This window comes from Onychostoma macrolepis, chromosome 18, assembly GCF_012432095.1.
Source record: "Onychostoma macrolepis isolate SWU-2019 chromosome 18, ASM1243209v1, whole genome shotgun sequence".
Taxonomy (NCBI): domain Eukaryota; kingdom Metazoa; phylum Chordata; class Actinopteri; order Cypriniformes; family Cyprinidae; genus Onychostoma; species Onychostoma macrolepis.
In genome coordinates, this window is record NC_081172.1 from 22,715,680 (window position 1) to 22,738,294 (window position 22,615).

Consider the following 22,615-nt stretch of genomic DNA (forward strand, 5'->3'; position numbering starts at 1 on the left):
CTGCTAGTCGACACTGAAAACAATAGTCGATTACACGAGAGAGAAAAAAACCATGATGATTTTATCATTCAAATTACCATCATTTTAACGTTACATTTAAATAACAAGTTAAAATAAAACTTTTAAAAAAGAATAAATATCAAAATATTTAAATATATAAATATTTTTAAAAGCGTATCTGGTCAGAAACTACATTTTTACCTCAGAACTCGCATGCGTTTTCTTCGCGTTAGCTTGAAGACTAGCCAAAGCCAGCGGTTTGTTTTTTTTCAAGTGCAGAATCGCCTCTAGTCCCGTCTTTCGCCAGACCACGTTAACATGTTAAATTCACTGAACAAATGCACATGGTCTGAGTAAGTAAACTGAGCATTGTTTTGTTTTTAGACAACATAGCCAACACATTTTTAAAAGCCGTTTTAATGCTATTCCTTGATAAACTTTCCTATTGTTTTTGACTTGTGTTTTAATATGTTGGCTAACGTTATATGAAAATGAAGAATTCTGTCAGTCTATTGATTGATTTTCCATTTCTGCATTGCTCCAGCCGATCTGAATAAATAAGCTATGCACTGGTTTATGTTGAGTGTATGCCCTTCCTTTTTTTCTGTTTAATGACCGCCTAAAATTAAATGATGATAACGCGAGGCAAGCATAATCGTGACCTATTTTTTGCAGATTTCATTGAGGGATTTGACAGTGTGATGCAAAGATTAAGTATTTCAAGTGTAGGCAATTACATAGACACACACACAGTTTTTTTCTTTAGCCATTTTATGGGGGTTTCTAGCTTTTAGACTAGTCGACTAGTCGGATACAAAACTTCCGTTTAAACGACAGTCAAATTAGACGTAGCGCACATCCACACAGTAAAACACTCATTACATGTTGTGGTAATGAGCTGAGAAAACAGACAGTGATGAACATCTGGAGCTGTCAGCTGCTTTCACACGCTGACAACAATCCACACTGTGTAAACACACAACATGACTCGCTGCATGGACAAACACACATGTGCACACACACACACACACACACACACATACACACAGATCAGTGTGAACTGACCTGAGCATAGGGCTGAAGGGCTCCTGCACAGCGGGTGAGGGTTGTGTCTGATGCTGTCTAGAGTCACGCTCTTTTGTTTTATGGCCTTCAACAACTCCTCAACCCTCTCATTATCTGAAACACAGGAAGAAAAAAAGAGCAAGAAAGACAGGAATATATTATTGTTACAGCTTGTGAAAGTATCTTGTATGTTTGCTGCCAATAGAGCTGAGGTGAGAGCAACACTGCTTTACACTTGGTCCAGAACAAGGTTTCTACCACCCCCTGCCAGTCCTGCTTCAAATTGTATTATATGACTCTGAAGTAAGCTCTAGTGTGAAAATTTACAAAAAAAACAAACCAGAGCATCAATATGAACACAATAGACAGCACGAGTACCTCTTCTCTGCTGCTGAGTGATGTGGTTAAGGCTGAAGATGGTGAGAAAGCGTTTCTTTTCCTCTAGCTCAGGGCTGTTGTTCATGTCCTCTGGGGTGAAGCGGGTTATTAGGGGGGCAGGAGTAGGCCGCTTGGTCTGAACAGCTGGCAGGGAAGGACTCCTCTCTCTCAGCATGCGCCTCCTCTTCCTCCTCTTCACCTCCATCATCTCCTCCCGACGGGCCAGAGTTGTCAGGTCAAACATCTGCAGAAACTCCACCTTCTGTAGGAAGAGAGGGTTTTTCTCAATAAATACTGATTTACTGGGACAAGGCCATTAGAGTCAAAGAAGGAATCATCAAAAATCTACACAAAGCAACAATATTTACAAACATTTGATAACTATAGTAGTAATGCATGAGACTGTGGTGATTCACCTCAGCGGAATCATCTAGTTTGAGTGGTGGCTGTTCTGCGACCCTCCTGAGATGAGCTCGCACCTCTTCCTCGTCACTCTCATCATAAGAGTCGTCCAGCTCATAGTAATAACCTGCAAAAGATATCACTGAACACTCAACAGCTCTTAGAAACGACCTACAAATGATGTAAGCTTGACCCACTGGATAAAAATGGTACGAATAAAGCCCAAAAGTATACTCCAGTTTTGACTTGGCATCAAACACTCCAAATATATATTCCAATTGATAATGTGCACAAACCCACTAGAAACTATAGTTCGACCGAAGTATCAGTTTTTCTGGTTAATCAACAGCGATGGAAAAATTATTGGCTAATCATGCAATTAAAAGAAGTATTCGCTATCCAAAAATAATGTAGTATTCAGCTACTGAAAATTTACCACACATTGTCTCTAGGCTCTCCAGCTCTCAGCACCAGTATATATATATATATATATATATATATATATATATATATATATATATATATATATATATATATATATATATATATAGAGATAGCTAGATAGGCGCTTTATTTGATCATAACTTAAAATTTGACAAACAGATTAATGCTGTTGTAAAATCATGTTTTTATCATCTCCGTCAACTTTCTAAAGTAAAATCCTTCCTATCACAGAGTAATTTCCAAACGGTGATCCATGCTTTTGTAACAACTCGTTTAGATTATTGTAATTCACTTTATTATGGTGTTTCTCAGTCTTCTCTCTCCCGTCTTCAGCTAGTGCAAAATGCAGCTGCTAGACTTCTTTCTGGTACCCGCAAGTATGAGCCAGTAACCCCTATTTTATCGACATTGCACTGGTTCTGCAAATACAGAATTGATTTTAAAATTCTTCTATTTGTGTATAAAGCCCTCAACAACTTGGCCCCTCAGTACCTGAAAGACTTCATCCATTCACCCATTCTAGAACATTGAGATCTAGTGATCTCTGTCTACTCATCGTGCCTAGATGTAGACTTAAAAAACGAGGTGATCGCGCTTTTGCGACTGCAGGTCCGAAACTCTGGAATAGTCTACCTCTTTATATCAGATTAGCCCCCTCTATCTCGGCTTTTAAGTCTGCTCTAAAGACATATTTCTTCTCTCTAGCTTTCAATACCCCTTGATCATTGGTTGAATTGTTGCTTTGTTAGTGTTGTGTTTTAAATTTGATAGTCTTGTTGTATCTATCCTATTCCTGTGTTTTTTTTTTTGTTTTTTTTTTATTCTTTTCTGTACAGCACTTTGGTTTACAAATAAATATTGTATTGTATTGTGTATTGTAGATAGATAGATATAAGCACCAGTTTTCACAAAAGCAATAATCATTGGGATGGCTGTGTGAACATTTTTACCATTTGATGACTGGCACAGTTAACTACTTACCTTTCTCTCTGGCTTCTCTGCGTCTTTTCTCCTCCAAGTCAAGTTTGCTGACAGCTTGTCTGTTCTGCTGCAGGAACTCATCATACACTAACATGGCATCTGGTGCAAGACGTGAATGCCCCTGGAGGCTCTTAAAACACCCGCTGGACTTCAGGCCTGCACTTAGCTCTCCATATGGCCCTGACATACTCAATGGTGCCCTCTGCTGGTTCAGGAAGCTATGGGTGGATTTTTCCAGCTCCACTAGGAAAGTGTTTGACTCAGAGAACCCACTGGGCTGGATGGGGGGATATTTATCCAGATTGTCCCTTTTCCGAGATCCCTCTTCCAGCTTTTCAGAGTTGTAATGCCGTTCATGTTTGGAGGGGGGTAGGGGAAGCCGACTAATATCATAGTGACCCAGACTCTGGGGCTCGTGCAAGGTGCGTCTAGAGTCGGTGGAGGTCTCGATGAGCGATGCAGGGTTCCAAAGTGTGGTTGGTGGTGGGGGAGCATGGTCTTTGTGCTGGTGTTTTGGGGAGATGAGAGGGGGCGGAGCTCCCAGGAGAGGATGGGCATCTCGGTCTCTCTCACGATCTCTGCTGTTGGGCTCGTGATGGTTTGGTATAGGTCTAAAAGAGGAAATACATTTTCCAGTCTTTGTTAGCGCTGACTTTTGCAATGCAACAAAACTATCCCAAGGTTTTGTAACCTAAACTTAACTAATTTGTATCAGTTTTCGTACACTGTAGATGATGTTTACATGTGAGTCACTCTTTGAAGTCACCTGGATTTATACCAATTCTGACGCCCCAACCAAAAACACTAGACTCTAAACAAGAGGACTCTGCAATTTTATTCCATCCCCACCCATCCCAACAGTTTTCACTTGATGTCCAATTGCTCCTGTTTTTTTATTTTATGACCACCCAACACATGCTTTTTCACGATCCAGCATTTCTATTTTTCCAAGTTGACACCTGTTAATGCAGCTCAATAATTGAATTGCTGTAATAATAAATAAAAATAAGTGTGACCTCTTGTATATTGCAGGCTGAATTTTTGTCATTAAAGAACACATATGTTGTCGGCACCAATAGCCTTGCAGGCAGCGCACTGACATACAGCACTGTTGCGCTACGGGCGTCCCGAGTTCAAATCCTCACTTGAGGACCTTTACCAATCCCACCCCCTATCTCTCTCCCACTTTGCTTCCTGTCAGTTCTGATCTGTCCTGTCATAATAAAGGCAAAGATGCAAAAAAAACAAACAAACAAAAAAAAAATCTTCAAAGAAAAAAAGAACAAATTCTGTTTAAAGTGCAGGGAATAGACATCTGTGTGACAACCTCCAGTGTGAAAATGCCCTTACCTGTGTCCCTCTATATGCAGGTCAGCAATTTCCCCCTGTCTGCCCAGGTCCAGGTGCTGCTCTAGGACCTGCTGACGGAACTCTGAAACCTGGTACTGCCTGTCCTCTTTCTCTTGCCTTAGCTTCCGTTGCCGGGCCAACCAGCGCTCTTCCTCATTTGTGCGCTGCAGCATGGTGGCCGCTGTCAGACTGGCAGGTCCTGCCCCTCCAGGGCCCAGATACATGCCATGAGCAGAGACAAGGCTGGGCACGGGGTGATGGGTGGAGTTTAGAGAATGGTGAAGTCCAGGCTGGATTGGTTTAGGGGTTGTAAGGATGGGCTCTTTGGTTTTATCTGGGGGAAATTATATGCATAATGTTTAGCTGCACAGAATGATGGGTCACACAGGTTAAAGATTATATTGGCTTACTCCGCTTGAAAACAGACGAAGCAACTTTAGGTTTAAATCAACGTACTATCAAGATACTAGTATCTTTTCCATTAAGTACTAGTACTTATTCATTAGCTACTAGTTCTTATTTATTATATACTAGTACTTATTCCAATAGTGACTAGTATTTAAAATATACATTTCTTGTTAAGAAAACCATATTATGAGGAAACCACGTAGAAAAGAAATGATCATTTGTAAACAAACACATAGAAAACATATTTTTTTCAGTAATGTAAACACTATAATTTTCAAACATAGTAGCCTAATGTGTGTGTTGGTGATTGTATGAGTGACCTCTGGTGGCAGGATGGACATAAGACACCTATTTTATTACTTGTTTTCCTCTTTTTTCCTCCAGTCAAAAAACCCCCCAAAAAAAACACATATCAGGGCTATACATTAACTTTTGCACATATAGCACTGGGGCTACAAACGTTGAATGTCTTTACATTAATGTTCTGTACAGGGCACACAAAATCACACACAAAAAAAAAAGGCCAATAATTATAAAAAATAAAACAAAAAACACCATGTTTGCTGTGCTTGTTTGTAGGGCCGCACATTTGGTCAAAAAATGTTTTTATATGTCAATACGACTAATGATGATTATGGATATTATTATTACTAAATAAAAACATTAAACAAAATAAGGAATATTACTATATCACTATACAAAACTGAGTATTTAAAAATAAATATAATAATAAATATAGCTGCAAGAAAAAAAAAACAAACAAAAAAAAAACTGTACACTTCTCTACACTGGAGAAAAAGGTAAGGATTTGCATTGTGTTTACCTTAAAGTTCTTAAAAGAGAAGTATTATTTTTCCAATTTTTACACAAACCAATTAGCAAGATAAGCTAATATACACAGTCAGCTAGGCCTACTTAACAATCAGTTTCATTACTGGTTATATGGTTTTCATTACTGGTAATATTAAAGTATTATATTAATCATGTGAACTCTGACTGGATGGTTGAGAGGTACTCATTTTTATGGAATGATCTGTTTGAATTAAGATATCTCCAAATACATTCTCACTAGTTCTTTATGAGGTTGAAGATATCTCCAAAAGAACAGGAAGTAGTTGTTATTCTGTTTTTGATTTCATCTATTAATTAATGACAAGTATCATTCTAATAGTAACTAGTATCTATTTAAATATTACTTCATTACATTCATTAGGTACTAATACTTATTTATTAGATGCTGGTAACTATTCATTAGATACTAGTACCTATTTATTAAATACCAGTAGTTATTCATTGCGTACTAGTACTTCTTTATTAGACACTAGTTCTTTTGTAATTATAGTGTAGTAAAAATTCTTATCTTACTAGTCAGATCTACTTTTTTACTCGTCTTGTTATGACTAGTCCGAATGGCCACAGTCGAGTTCAGTTAAACATTTTACTAGTAAAATAAAAAAATAAAATCGAACTATTAACATTTCAAATAAGTACTTGTATCTAATAAATGTGTACTAGTATCTATTTAAAGGCAGCGTAGTAATTTGGTTCAAAATATTGAATAGATATTGAATATTGAACAGAGGGCGGGGTTTAATTTTTGTCTCTCTGTCTCTCACTCATAGCAACCTAACAGTTGGAGGGGCGTGGTTAAGGATATTCTATTCCCAAGCAAATGTTCAGATTTTGATGAATGATTACCAAGACAATTTTGTTTTCAGTGGATTACCTTGCACAGATTAATTGTTCACCTCAAGACTAGCAATGTGCGGTAAGTAAATAAAGTCAATTTTGATTTCATGAGGACTTTAATGTTGGATGAGCAGCCATTTTCATGTTTCAGATGATAAGCCACATTTGAGGTCGATGATTCAAATGAATGTTTGGATGTCCTGACTGATGTACTGTAATGACCACATAGACCAGCTGTTAATGATCTATCCGTCACGGACTATGTAACTTTGCCACTTCCCATGGATTTTATTTTTTATCTGTGATTAAGCGACTAATGAAATTTTGATCGATTAAGCCTCTTCTGGTCAACTAGTTGACTATTAGGGGCAGCCCTTGTCAATGGCAATGCCAATCTCTGTGACATTACACTTTACAGTACTGTAAGAAGGCGTGATGTTCCTATAAAAAGCTATTACAGGACATTTTTTTAATGTTTACATTTGGCATATAATTTTGGATTAGGGAGGAAATACATTTATTAAATGATGTAAACTTGACTGACTGATTCATATCCACTTGAAGTCAGCATTTAATGGAAGTTCAACCTATCAATGCATCTTATTGTGAATGTTTAATCCATGCATATGGCAACACTTTAGTATAGCGACCAATTCTCACCATTAACTAGTTGCTTATTAGTATGCCTAACATATTGGCTGTTTATTAGTACTTATAAAGCACATATTCTGCATGACTATATTCAACATCCCTAATCCTACCCAATACCTAAACTTAACCATTACCATACTAACTATTAATGAGCAGCAAATTAAGAGTTTACTGAGGCAAACATCATAGTTAATTGGAGAATTGGACCTTAAAATAACGCATGAACTTTTTGGCTCATCATAATTAAAATGTCCTAACTTGATCTTCCTGTGAAGCAAAAGACTCTCTATTACGTAAACCAGACTTCTTCAAACATTTAGTCTGCTTAAACCAGGCCCTTTCTCACAATTGACTGTAAACTCCCATTTAGATCTGCCTTAACCCAAACAACAACCGATGGTTAAGTCCCCATTTAAAAAAAATAAAATAAATAATAATAATAATAATAATAATAATTTCACTCAGATGTATGGAACAAAAGGTCTGTTGCTACTTGCGTTAAAACTCATAAAATACAATTATGTGGAGTGGGACCAAGTGTAGTGAATCTCACAAAAACATGTCACGTTCCACTCCTAAATTTGATACTGTGTATTTAAACCAGAGTATAAAATTGCTGAAATGAGTACAAAAAAAGATGCTACTAAGCATTCATACTGTTTTTGTGGTTCAGTTGCTTTGGCATATGTTCATACCAGGTCTGTTCGTAGTGATTCTGTCTGCAGGTTTGGCTCTGTCATCTGGGGGGCCTCTCAGCCCATGAAGCTCAGCCAGAGAGAGTCTCTCCTTCTCTCGTGCCGACCTCTCCTTCTGTCGCTCCATCTCTCTTTCACGGTCTCTCTCTTTTTCCCTTTCTCTCTCCCTCTCTCTCTCTCTCTCTCTCTCTCTCTCACGCTCCAGCTCCTTCTCTCTCTCTCTTTCTCGCTCACGCTCTTTTTCTCGCTCAGCCTCTCTTTCTCGTTCTTTTTCCCGCTCGCGCTCGCGCTCTCTTTCTCTCTGTCGCAGCTCATCCTCCATCTGGAGTCTGTGAAGACACAACACACACAGAAGAGCTCAAACTACAGAAACATAGCGCAAATACATGTTTGTGGTACTTCTAAAGTTTGTCCAGCAACAAGCTACTCAAATTTAAACTAGTCCTTCAAACTACAGTCAAGCTCTCCTTTTGTAGTTACATTAATAAAGAGCATCTTTTTCCCCAATGCTATTTATTTAAAAAATAATCAAATTTAATCAAGTCTGCAATGTTACTACATTACTACAATTAGATATAACGTCATGAAATTAGTTTAAGGCCATTACCATTACAAAAATGACACTGGTACAATATAATATGGTATAGTGATTCATCAAGTTGTAATACATTGATATATTTCAGTATTTCTGTTTACATCCAGGCTTCATGGTGCTGTTGAATACCTCTCTGACAAGCGTTCCGACTGTAAACTGGACAGTGAGGGGTGGCTTAGGTCTCCAGGGTAACGCACCCCAGGCAGGTGCATGTGTACTGCAGACGGGTGAAGAGGAGGTAGAGCACCCCCTGCAGGCAATGGATAGAATGGCGACCTCAGCGCTGACAGACAGAATGGATCATCCATTCTAAGAGAGTTAAAATAGGCAGAAGCTTAGTCAGCTATAAATAAGCCATTCATAGGTTGATTGTTTGAATGAATTTAAACACTGTGGCTCTTTCAAATCATTGCTCTGTTTCTCTGAGCATTCTGACCAGCCCTACACAACAATATTGGCTCAAATTAAGTTTAGGGCTGTTTGGCCAACAAAAGGCTGAATTGGGAATTGTTTCAGGAAAGATGCCATTCTGGAGATCTGGTGATACAAAAATTACATGTTACACCTTTAGGCTGTCCTGTGCAGTACATTAAGCTCTGCTCACACCAAGAATAGTAACTATAAAGATATATATATATGTCCTTACCAATGGATGATAACATTGTTTTTTTATAAGCACATAATGCCGTTATGTCATCTGCCACTTTAAATGCTCAAGCTCTTTAAATTTAGATGGAATCTGATTGCCTGTGCATATTTTTATTGTTCATTGTTCGCTATTTTATAGTTGTGATGTGGACTTCCTTAATCTCACAGAATTAGGTGATTATTTATGATTGATTGTTAAAACTTTATAGTTACAGTTATCATCCTTTATTGTCCATGTCATTGTTTTAAGTGTGAACGTTCTGCTTAATGTCTCCTTTTGTGTTCCATAGAAGAAAGACATTCACACAGATTGGCAACAACCTGAGAGTAAGTAAGGACAGAATTATCACTTCATTTGCTTTAGCTGACAGAAAATCTCAGATCTCCAGGGTTTTAAACATGTTATTCGTTGCATGTTAGTGTACCTGTAGTGTGAGAAGGAGGGGTGGGGCAGATATCCAGGGTGGTAGTAGGCAGCAGCAGCTGCAGCAGTGGCAGGATCAAGCCCCAGAGGTAAAGAGGGCATGCGGAGCTCCTCAGCTGTGGCGTAAGGACGAAACCCCCTCAGATATTCTTCAGGAACACTGGCCGGGGGCACGGCATGGGGCATCTGACGGGGCAGGCTGTCAGTGAAATACAGGAAGAGAATTTAAAGCAATATAGCCAATTAAAAAAAAAAAAAAAAAAACATGTCACAAGGGAGGGCAAGATTTAGGACCTCTCCACACACCTTACATTTTTTGCATGAACAAAATTGTAACAAAGCGGAAAGGTAACGCTTTACAATAAGTTTGTTAAAGACAAGGCAAGTATATTTATATAGCACATTTCATACACAACCAAGGTTCAAGGTTCAAATTTATTATAAGCCCAAAGGGCGATTATTGGTGTAACATCATACAAAACCCACAAACAAAACAAATAACAACACAACATTCTGACATGTCATAGATTTAAAAGCCTTACAGCAGTGGGAATAAAATAATGTCTGTACCGATTGCTTTTTAGTTTAGGCATACTATACCGTATACCAGAAGGAAGCATTTTAAACTTAATGGTAATTCAAAGTGAAAAAAAATTGATTGAAAATGAAGTAAAACAGTTAAGAATAAAAGATGAGGATACAGTGCAATCAGTTTGGACATAGCACAGTGCTCATTCAGTAAATGCACAGCTAAACAGATGTGTTTTGAGGCTGGATTTAAATATGCACATCTAATTTCTCCTGGAAGCTGGTTACAACTGAGGGTAGCATAATAGCTAAAAGTGGACTCCCCTTATTTTGAGTGAACCCTTGGTATTTCTAACTTGACTCGATCCTAATGATCTGAGTGGTCTGTTGGGTTTATATTCAGTGAGCATATCTGCATGTATTGAGGTCCTAGGCCATTTAGTAATTTATAAATGAGTAATAATACATTAATATCAATCCTAAATGTAACAAAGTCAGTGTAAGCACCTGAGGACTGGTGTAATATGCTCAGATTTTCTAGTTCTAGTCAGAATCCTGGCAGCAGCATTCTGTATGAGCTGCAGCTGTCTAATGGTCTTGGGAAGGCCAGTGAGAAGTCCATTAAAAAGGTCTACTCTGCTGGTGATGAAGGCATGAACGAGTCTCTCAAGGTCCTGACTGGAAACAAAACATCTAATTCTTGCAATGTTTTTGAGATGATAGTATGCTGATTTAGTTATTGCATTGACTACTGAAACTAAGCTATGAGAATCTCATGAAGATTCTTGACTTGATTTTTTGTTGTTTGACCCCCTAGAGTCAAGGTATGCATTCACCTTGAGAACTTCATCTTTGTTTCTAAATGCGATGACTTCAGTTTTCGCTTTGTTTAACTGAAGAAAGTTCTGGCACACCCAATTTCATCAATGGATTGGCAGAGGACTGACGATGAAAAATACTTACAAAGCTTTTATTAACCTTCGTTTATATTAATTTCAACATTTTTGTAAAGCATTATTAAAATCTGTTCTAAATTATTTAATTGACCAGAGCTAATAATGAACAGTTTTCTAACCAGTGTTTCCCATTAATTACCAAGATTGTGGTGGATCGCATCTAATCTGCCCCGCCACAGATTCATAATAACCTGAAAATATTTCATAATAACATAAAACATCTCTAAAATCCAAATAGCGATATGGCTTAGTGTGCTTAGCAGTGAAGTCAATTTCCCACAGTTCGTCAGTAATACTCACTTAAGGGGCTGAAAGCGTGAGTCCTGCATCACTGACGCGGGTGTCAAGCCAAATGTGTAAGGGTTTCCAATTAGGTGGGCCGGGACAGTGGGACCCCCTTTCTCTTGGGTAGAAGAAGCCTCTGAACTTAACCTGTCCCGGCTGACTCCACGAGCACCTGACTCAGCCTAAACAGACAAAAGAGGAGATTTTTATGTGAGAAGTGCACTATTACAGCTTCTTATGCTTACCAGACAACCCCAAGCAAACTCCAAAATGTACAGCACTTCTCAGATGTGCCTAAAAATTTCAACACAGTTTGTAAAACCTTGTTTATGCTTGATGTGGCGCAAACCACTGCAGATTATGCTCCAGCCCCATAAAACATCAAGATTAAACAAATAAAAATAATAATAATAATCATCATCATCATTATCTCCTAGGCAAATGAAGGTACACTGGATTGGCAGTTCTCTGGCTCTAAATTGTGCTGTGCTCATGGATTTTAATCTGTGTATCATTCGTTCACTCATTTTTTTATTTAATATTTAAAGTAAAAAAAGAGAAAACAGCTCCTTTTTGTTTTTTTACATTTTTTTCCAAAAATGACATGCGCCAGAAAGATCTACAAGGAGACAGAGATGTGCTAAAGCAGCACATTCTGTTGTTTTCTTTATTTTTCAAAGGCATGAATTTTTGTAGTCATTTTGAATATACACAAATAAAAATATACATTTTATCATACAACTATAAATAATAGGGTATTACGTTATTTCCGCTACCGAGGAAAAAATCCAAGTGAACATCAATTAATAAACTCAGCAAAAAAGTTATGACTGCTGCATATTTCCTATACACTTCAAAACTGGATTGTAGTCCCGTTTGTCTGCTTATTTAGTTCACTGAGTTTATTTAACCCATTGCAACTTATTGGAACTGTGTGAACTAGGGTAACTACTCACCTTGATGTTGTTCTAAAGGCTTATTACTTTCCTTTTTCGAAACACACACTCACAAAATTTCCTGCTCGCACTTGCCCATTTGATAGCAGAGAATAGTGACTTTCACTTTGTTTTGTTTTTTTAGCGGATACAAGTCTGTAGTAAAATAATCCTATGTATCTCATGGCAATGGCATATATTCCAAGCGTTCTGAAGGTACACTGTCAGGTTTGGTGAGAAACAAACCGAAGTGGCAAGTTATTACATTTATGAAAATCTTGCGTTGCAGACCTGTGTGCGAAGTGTGCAGCAGCTCGCACTGTGCACATAACCTTTTGAAATATCCATTAGGAACGTGTTTGGGAACCACTGATGTACAGCAGTTCTTCACTGGGAATATGGCTATTAAACACATAAAAAATTAAGTTGAAATAAAAGCATATATTGTTGTTTAACAATATCAGAATTCAAAGCAGGTCTGTCTTTAAAGGTCTACATGTTATTGCTTAAATTCCATTTCTCTGTTGAGAAAATTAATGGGATTTTCACACCTGGAACCACATCAATGTACTCACAGGTTGTCAGTGCTACATTAAAGCCATATTTAGAGGACCGCTAACTGCAGGCGACATCAAATATGAAACACCTCTAATGTTGTGACTTCCTCTCCCCCTCACCTCTTGTTGTATAACATGCTTCACTTAGCAACAAAGCAAACTCAAACTGCACACCCACATGCGGCCCTTGATCTGTGTCTTCTCCTCTTAATGCTCCCATAAACTCTTGCAAGTGGAGAAGGAGGTGTCCAATGCGCAGCCACCAAGAAAATTGGGTCAAATATGACTAAAGTAGGAAAAATCACAGATTTCTGACATAAATCAAAATAGGTCATGCCAGCATGGCTTGCAGCATTAGACTAACTGCATCAATGAGCAATTAAAGACACATTCATAATTTTAGGAAAAATGGCTCAAAAATCAAATAGAGTTACTATTAATATGACTGAAAGTTTAATCACTTCCGACCATTAGGTGTCGCTGTTACTAAATTGATGTGGTGTGGTCAGTGTGAGGTGACAATGACACGCTCAAAGTTTGGTGTCAATATGTCAAAGCTTTCAGAGATACAGCCTCAGAGTCATTTTGGCATCATGCCTGAAATTTGTTGCAGCGCTACACAAAAACGGTTGTCTATTGAAACAAAATCCATAACTGTGTCAGCACAGTCTGCAGATGATTGGACTCAATCAGACAAACAGTCTAGGAGGAGTTTGAAAAAGTAGGTTTTTAAAGAAAATCAAAATGGCGGACAGAGTTCAGCCAACTATAGCACAATTGGTATGTATGTTCTCAACATGACCCAAGGAATATTTTGAGACCAGTGTCATTACAATAGGGTAATTTCATTATTAACCCTTTAAGGCTTGGGGCTAAAATAGGTCATTATTACATATAATTTATTTGACTGTAAAATTCAAACAGAATGTGCTATTTTCAAGCGCAAAGTATCATGTTTTTCAGAAAACATCAGGAGGCTTTATTGTTCATGCACGCACACATATACACATGCATGCATACATATGCACGAATACATTTACAGGCAGACACATTATACACACCACATGCAAAAAAGTTTCGCTCAGCCTCCTCCCAAGTCTCATCAAAAATCATCCCAATCACCTCTTGTGCTCCGTACTCCTCCTTCGCAATGTTTTTGTTTGTTTCTTTTATTATTTTATGCAATCCAAAACTCTGCACTCCGTATCTCTCAGTTCAAATATTTCCCTCCTTCTCTCCCGGATATCTGCCATCATTTGCAGACAGAGAGCAAGAAATTACCATGAGAAACCATACATTGCTGAAAAGCACATATTATTCACTGTCAGGAGCAATTATTTTGATAGTGCAAATGGTTGAAGAGTTATGGTAAAATGAATACAGCTTGGTTTGATGTGTCGGTGCCGACACAGCCGGTTTAAAAGAGTTAATGGTTAATGAATGGTTTATCACTCTTGACCAATAGGTGGTGCTGCTACCAAATTGATGTGGTGTGGACAGTGTCAGGTTATAATGGCACATACAAAGTTTGTTGTCAATATGTCAAAGCTTTGCAGAAATAAAATAAAAAGTTGATGACAAAAAAAGCTTTGCAGAAATACAGCCTCAGACGCAGTTTGGCATCAACACAGCAAATTTGCGGATGCGTTAAATGACAACCGTTTCGTATATCAACATGAAATCCATAACCTTTTGCCAGCAAGGTCTGAAGATGATCTGAGTCAAATTTGGTGAAAATTTAACTAACAGTCTAGGAGGAGTTAGAAAAAGTAGGTTTTCAACATAGATCAAAATAATGGACAGGAAGTTTGGCCAATTATGGCATAATTGATATCGAGGTTCAACATGACCCAAGGAATCGATCAAAAATTATTAGCATTTTTGGAAATTCCATTATAACGTTTGACTACAAGGTGGCACTGCCCCAAATTCTTTTGCATGTATTTCAAGGACAGTTCAATTACTCTATTTTAATTCCTTAACTTTTTGCCAGCATAGTCTGAAGATGACCTGAGCCAAATCAGACAAACTGTCTAGGACGAGTTCGAAAAAGTAGGTTTTTCAAACTCTTAAAAACTGTGAAAATCTTGACTCGGCATGAGCCAAAAAATGAGAAGAAAAAAAAAAAAACATTTCCGGCTAAACTTTAAAACGGTTCAAAAGTTATTAGCATAAACATAAGTGCAACTTTGGACAGTTGGTGGCACTAGAGGGTACGAGTTAAGCCTGGGCTGAGTTATGCGTCAGTGAGCATCTGTCGGGCTAGTTTGTATGGTGTGTTTAACACGTCGGCTCTCGTCGGGCTCACGTCGGAGGCAGTTTGCCTGATTCAACATGTTGAATCGGCATCGGGGTCGTCTGCGCGAGTGAGAACTCTGATTGAATGTTCAGTTTAGCAAACAAGTCCGTGCAGGAGAATTAAAGCGAAAGTGATGAAAATGGGCAAGTAGATGAAGGTGGCACAGACAAAAGGCTTGTTTTAATGTTACGTGATCTTACCCAGCATTCCAATATGCAAATGTTTTTATAACAACATGAGCTGCTTAACACGATGAAAGTTATCAAAGTTGCTGATATTCAAAATGGTAAGCAAGCGCTGCTTTGTTTATCTTTTGTAGATCTGCGTTTATCTCATATATCTTTGTTTTGGTGTCTCCTTTCGAATAACGAATATTTAGTATTGATAGCTACTGATATAGACAGGTAATTCCTCTCATGCAGGTGCAGAACACACGTGTTAGTTTGCAGTCAGCTGTAGTCTGTGCGGTGTGTTCAAGTGCAGCTTTTTGGTCCGACGCTACCGAGGCGACAACACCATCGGCTTTCATTGCCACTAGTTCTTTGAAGTCGGTTTGGTGTGTGCCTTTAGAGAATCCAAACTTGCTATGGTTAATGTTGAGACTGTCTATAGTCTGTATCTGTGTGCCAAATTTCATAACTTTCCCACAAATGGTTCCTATGGGCTGCCATAGACTCAAGAGCGGAAGAAGAAGAAGAAGTAGAAGGTGGCCAATGGTTAAAATAGGTGCCTACGCACCTTCGGTGCTTGGCTATGTTTTGTCGTGGCCACAAAATATTAATTCATGGGAATGTCATAGCATATTGAGGCCATGACATATTAACTCGTGGCCACAAGATCATTTTGTTAAGATAACGGCATCCTTATGTTGTGGTCATGACTTCTTATGTTGAGGGAACAGCTTCCTTCTCTTGTGGCCATGAGTTTAATGTGTAAACAAACCAGCATGACCATAGTAAACGGTGATTATCAGAAATGCATATTAACAATAAATTAACATTTAAGCGGCCTCACTGAAGAGGTGTGTTTTGGAGAAGTTTAAGTTATAAAGAATATCTGCAGTGACATTTTTGTAAAGTATGTTTGCAAAAAAGAACACTGTGTTTAAATCTATCTTGAATTTGTAAAATCTTATTAATATTAACATTTTATTTTAATATAATAATTAAAAATAATTACATGGAATAAAAAAGTAATAACACTAGAATACAAAGGTTTTGGTGAACAGAAAAGGTTGGGGCGGATGGGGGGTGGGGGTTGCAGTACTGACTTGGAGAGGAGGGGGCCTTGAAGTAAAAATGGTTGAGAACCACTGATGTAAAGGTACTCCCGGAATATATAGATAGAAATTGCTCATTCTAACATAAAAACATAATGGTTCTTTATGTATGGTATAGTTGTGCATATTATATTGTATATTATATATTATATTATTCTGTCAATCGATCCTCCTAAATATTACACACTGCACCTTTAACCTAACCTAACATTCTACTATATTGTGCGCAATGTACAGACAACATTTTTATCCATCCCATTTCACAGTCTTTTAAATTCCTTCACTTTTGAATTCATTCACTGATCATATCAGTCACATGCTGGTGTAGACTATAAGCCTACAGAAATAAAGTCATATATTCAAAACTTATCAGCATGTTTAGGCTTATAAGCAAATATAAGCATTATATTATAAGACGATATAAGATTGCCGGGAATTTCGTTTTTTTTTTTTTTTCTCACATTACACAAATAATTGATTTTAGGGTTAAATAGGCCCAGAGAGCTTCCTGAGATTTGCCCATCTTTGTTTGATTCAGTCAATCCTGATGCTAATGTGTTCAACAGGTGACTTTAAATTCACTTCTGTCATTTTAAAGAATTAAAGTATCACATTTTTATGGCCATTTGTTATAAAAATCCAAAACAAGGATGTAATGATATCTGGTCATTGACTGCATTACATACAAATTCTGTGTGTACATGTCGGTTTACTAGCCATTTTTGGGGACAAAATTCATAATAAATACATACAAAAAAATAAATAAAACTAATATAATAAACGCTTTACTGTTTTCTTTGGTTGGTTGGTATGGTTCAGGTTAGACTGCAGTAATTATAATTATCTTGTAAAAACTACATAACTACATATGTCCTTTTATAGAGCTACATAAATATATGTGTGTGTGTGTGTGTGTGTGCGTACTGGTTTTTGTGGTTTACGGGGACAAAATTTGTATAATGACATGGTTATGACAGAGGTATTACAATTTGAAGGTGGTTTATGAGGACACTGCCTATGTCCCCGTAATTCAAAAGGCTTAAAAAACATTCTAAATGGTGTTTTTTTGAAAATCTAAAAATGCACAAAGTTTCCTGTAAGGGGTAGGTTTAGGTGTAGGGCAATAGCACATACAGTTTGTACAGTATAAAAACCATTACGCCTATGGAGAGTCCCCACAAGGATAGCAAACCAGACGTGTGTGTGTGTGTGTGTGTGTGTGTAAGGCGACAGGTGTGCAGTGGGGCTTATGCACATTAAAAATGAAAGAGTAGTGTGTTGTGATGGAGCCCAGGGTTGCCTGATGCCTGGCTCCTCTGTCTTTCTCTCTGTCTGTCTGTCTGGCTTTTGTCTGGCAGGCAGTCAGGCAGGAAGAGACACCACCTCAGTATAGTGAGGACGCCACACTCACACAACATATCTTAGTAAAACTCACGAGTGTGTATGTGACAATATTGAGAAAAATCATACTGAAGTTACAGTAAGTGAAAAGAGAGACAGTTTGTAATTCACAATAGTATCTCACTCTACAGGATTATGTAACTAGAAGGTCAGGGTCGAGGCAGTCAGGGAAATCTATAGAACCTTAGTTTATGGGATTAACCCCCCTGCATGCACACATTCAACAATAATAAGGATTGAGCAGCAGACAGAGAGCTCTTTGTTCAGTGTGTGTGTGTGTGTGTGTGTGAGCTATGACCTGAGCACCCCTTCCCCCTCTCCCTCAACTATACCGACCCAGAATCCTTAGTATGTGCAGTCGAAACCCCTCCTGTCATAAAGTGTGATGTCAGAGGTGTTCAACCTCAGCTGGAGCAACACAGACAGGGCTGATCAGAGACTGGAGCAAAACGCTGCGTCTCTCGCTCATGCTGGATCACAGATCTCCCAGCTGAGTGCCAGCTTCATTTCAGTTAAAAAGGCACCCCAGTTTTTCAGGGTGAGCGTAGAAGTAGCCAGCGGAAGAAGATGACTGTAATCCTTAAAGCTGGAGTCCGTAACTTCTTTTTTTTCAAAATCAATTTTTGAGCAAGTACATAACCAGCCAGTGTTCAAAACTATCTCCTGACCTTAGCCCGATTCACAATGGTAAGCTTATAGTAATATTTTCTAATTTGAGTGGTACAGGGTAGGTTTCACGGGAAATTCGAGCATGCCGCTGTGCCACACTGAGGATCCATGCACAACCCACGTAAAGAAATAATTCTGCAAATAACTGCAATTGCTGGTTTCAAACAGAGATGGCGACAAAGATGCAAAACTTACATACTGCAGCTTTAATCAAAGCGAGTACGCACATACACTTACTACAGGCATCTGAAGAGGGGTGAGGACACAGATGTTTAGTGCTGTTGCACTAATGTTGCACTAATTCTCAGTACCTGTTACTACAACCTTCAGTGTCACATGATCCTTCAGAAATTATTCTAATATGCTGAATTGGTGCTCAAGTAACATTTATGTATACTTCAGTCATGAAACTCTAGATGGCACAGGTATGGAAGAAAAATAATGCCATATGTATTTGAAAAAAAAAAAAAAAAGTGTGTTGAATAGCACTAACTGAAAAAAATAATGCATTGCATTAACAGTGCTTGCATTTTAATGCCTTGTATTTACAGGGCTTGTATTTTTAGATCCTGAAATTTAACATAGTTGTTTATTTAAGCTGTGAATATTTCAATTCAAAATATTTCACACATTTTCATGATTAAAAATTCAATAATTCATATTCACCTTCCAGAATTCACTTACGAAATATACACTCCGTTTAAAAATAAGATGTATAATATTCGACAAGCAAATTTCGGTCCATTTTATTTCACTTTCCAAATTCACTTCCACAAATTCAGTGGTTAAAATTCGGCAGAAAATTCGCCATTGCACATTTGGGAGCTGCAGAAATAGCAGTAGAGCACCGATACATGATCTCCAGCTGCTGTCAGTCGTTCACAGACACGTAAATAAAACAACATGAATCTCCGCGAATACTTGCCTCAAATACATGATAAATATATGTATAGAAAGCTTGAAATGTCTACTTTTAAATGAAGCAAGTCACGTCCAAAACAAATGTTCTCTGTTAAACTAATCCGTATGAAACCAACGCACTGTCCAGTTTTCCCGTCTCAACTCATTATATCTAACGCGGTCATTATGGAGTGAAAACAGTATCAAATCCTCCCACAAATGCACGCGAGAGATCCACACTCGCACACACGGTCCACAAATGCACGCGAAGGATCCACACTCACGGTCACAATCCACATTTGCATGTGAGAGATCCACACGTACGCACACAATCCAGAAATGCACACGAGAAATCCACACACAGGGCGATCCACAAATGCACGCGAAGGATCCACACTCACGGTCACAATCCACATTTGCATGTGAGAGATCCACACGCACACAATCCAGAAATGCACACGAAATCCACACACAGGGCGATCCACAAATGCACGCGAGATCCACACTCGCACACAATCCACAAATGCACGCGAGATCCACACTCGCACACAATCCACAAATGCACGCGAGAGATCCACACTCGCACACACGGTCCACAAATGCACGCGAGATCCACACTCGCACACAATCCACAAATGCACGCGAGATCCACACTCGCACACACGGTCCACAAATGCACGCGAGATCCACACTCGCACACAATCCACAAATGCACGCCAAGGATCCACACTCACGGTCACAATCCACATTTGCATGTGAGAGATCCACACGCACACAATCCAGAAATGCACACGAAATCCACACACAGGGCGATCCACAAATGCACGCGAAGGATCCACACTCACGGTCACAATCCACATTTGCATGTGAGAGATCCACACGCACACAATCCAGAAATGCACACGAAATCCACACACAGGGCGATCCACAAATGCACGCCAAGGATCCACACTCACGGTCACAATCCACATTTGCATGTGAGAGATCCACACGCACACAATCCAGAAATGCACACGAAATCCACACACAGGGCGATCCACAAATGCACGCCAAGGATCCACACTCACGGTCACAATCCACATTTGCATGTGAGAGATCCACACGCACACAATCCAGAAATGCACACGAAATCCACACACAGGGCGATCCACAAATGCACGCGAGATCCACACTGCACACACGGTCCACAAATGCACGCGAGAGATCCACACTCGCACACACGGTCCACAAATGCACGCGAGATCCACACTCGCACACACGGTCCACAAATGCACGCGAAGGATCCACACTCACGGTCACAATCCACATTTGCATGTGAGAGATCCACACGCACACAATCCAGAAATGCACACGAAATCCACACACAGGGCGATCCACAAATGCATGTGAGAGATCCACACTCGCACACAATCCACAAATGCACGCCAAGGATCCACACTCACGGTCACAATCCACATTTGCATGTGAGAGATCCACACGCACACAATCCACAAATGCATGTGAGAGATCCACACTGCACACACGGTCCACAAATGCACGCGAGATCCACACTGCACACACGGTCCACAAATGCACGCGAAGGATCCACACTCACGGTCACAATCCACATTTGCATGTGAGAGATCCACACTGCACACACGGTCCACAAATGCACGCGAAGGATCCACACTCACGGTCACAATCCACATTTGCATGTGAGAGATCCACACTGCACACACGGTCCACAAATGCACGCGAGAGATCCACACGCACACAATCCACAAATGCGCACAAGTCTATCTGTACACTTTACCTATGGAATGAATGAAGTAGGCGGTCAGACATGTGTAGTAGAATGTCGATCTGAATGGCGAATGGCACTTTAAGAACCCTGATTTTTTTCCAACATTATTGCAACCAATATTTGGAATTTCATCATGTGATATTTAGATTATTTTTTTCATTGGTTACACATGTATCTTAGTTTTCTTTGTCTTATGGTGCACAAATTGTACAATTTTATTATCCTTTGTGTTTGTGAAATGCTGTATGCTGCAAATATCACGTTTCTGTAATGCCGTGGTCTGCGTTTGTTGCGGCTATACGTTGTTGCATTTAGTGACAGGAGTTCGAGTCCCAGGTCCGATCATATTTCTTCCTCTTCTTTTTGTTTGTTGTGTATAGTCTATGTCTTTTAAATGTTGGAGAATCTACCCTTTCTGCAAATAACACGAATAACAGGAAATGCTTTATTTATAGTGATTCATGGTGAACTGGTGTAAGCCGTATCAGCTGAACTGAGCAGTGGCTGTACGACTGATTTCACAAATGAACGCCATAATTGATGGAACCATGAATTCTGCACTCTAGCAGAAAATCCTGAAGGAGAATGTCCGGCCATCAGTTTGTGACCTCAAGCTCAAGCGCACTTGGGTTATGCAGCAGAACAATGATCCCAAACACACCAGCAAGTCCACCTCTGAATGGCTCAAGAAAAACAAAATTAAGTGGCCAAGTCAAAGTCTGGACTTAAATCCGATTGAGATGCTGTGACATGAACAGGGTTGTAACAATATACCGGTATGATGGTTTATCACGGTTTGAACGTGCATGGTTATCATACCGTAAACATTTGCATATCTACGTTTTTTAAAATGAAACAAAATTTATTTCTTATTTTTTCAGAAGGAGACTTCAATACTTTCATTAAAATGGTTTCAAGTTTGTTCTCACTCAAATTACTTTTGTTCTTATTTGTAATTTATTTTTAGGTTGTTATTCTTTTAAGAATCATTGTTACTGATAAGAATGATTGTTTAAAATATACCGTGATATTTTCTGAGATGATTATCATACCGTGAAAATCTCATACCGTTACAACCCTAGGCATGACCTTAAACAGTCCTTTCACACCTTGAAAACCCTCCAATGTGGCTCAATTAAAACAATTCTGCAAAGAAGAGTGGGCCAAAATTCCTCCACAGCAATGTGAAAGACTAATTGCCAGTTATCGCAAATACTTGATTGCTGCACAACCAGTTATTAGATTTAGGGGCAATTACTTTTCACGTAGGGCCAGGCAGGTTTGGACAGCTTT

The 22,615-nt window shown here is 38.9% G+C and overlaps 1 protein-coding gene across 1 annotated transcript in view; it reads right to left on the bottom strand.

Moving 5' to 3' along the window:
- The window catches only part of gse1b (Gse1 coiled-coil protein b), a 234,955-nt gene that overhangs the window by 11,523 nt on the left and 200,817 nt on the right, over positions 1–22,615 (bottom strand). Inside the window, 9 exon segments of the mRNA XM_058750715.1 lie at positions 1,066–1,179; positions 1,444–1,705; positions 1,860–1,972; positions 3,271–3,881; positions 4,621–4,954; positions 8,064–8,392; positions 8,788–8,967; positions 9,732–9,929; positions 11,515–11,681. Of these exon segments, the coding sequence (XP_058606698.1) occupies positions 1,066–1,179; positions 1,444–1,705; positions 1,860–1,972; positions 3,271–3,881; positions 4,621–4,954; positions 8,064–8,392; positions 8,788–8,967; positions 9,732–9,929; positions 11,515–11,681 (2,308 nt within the window).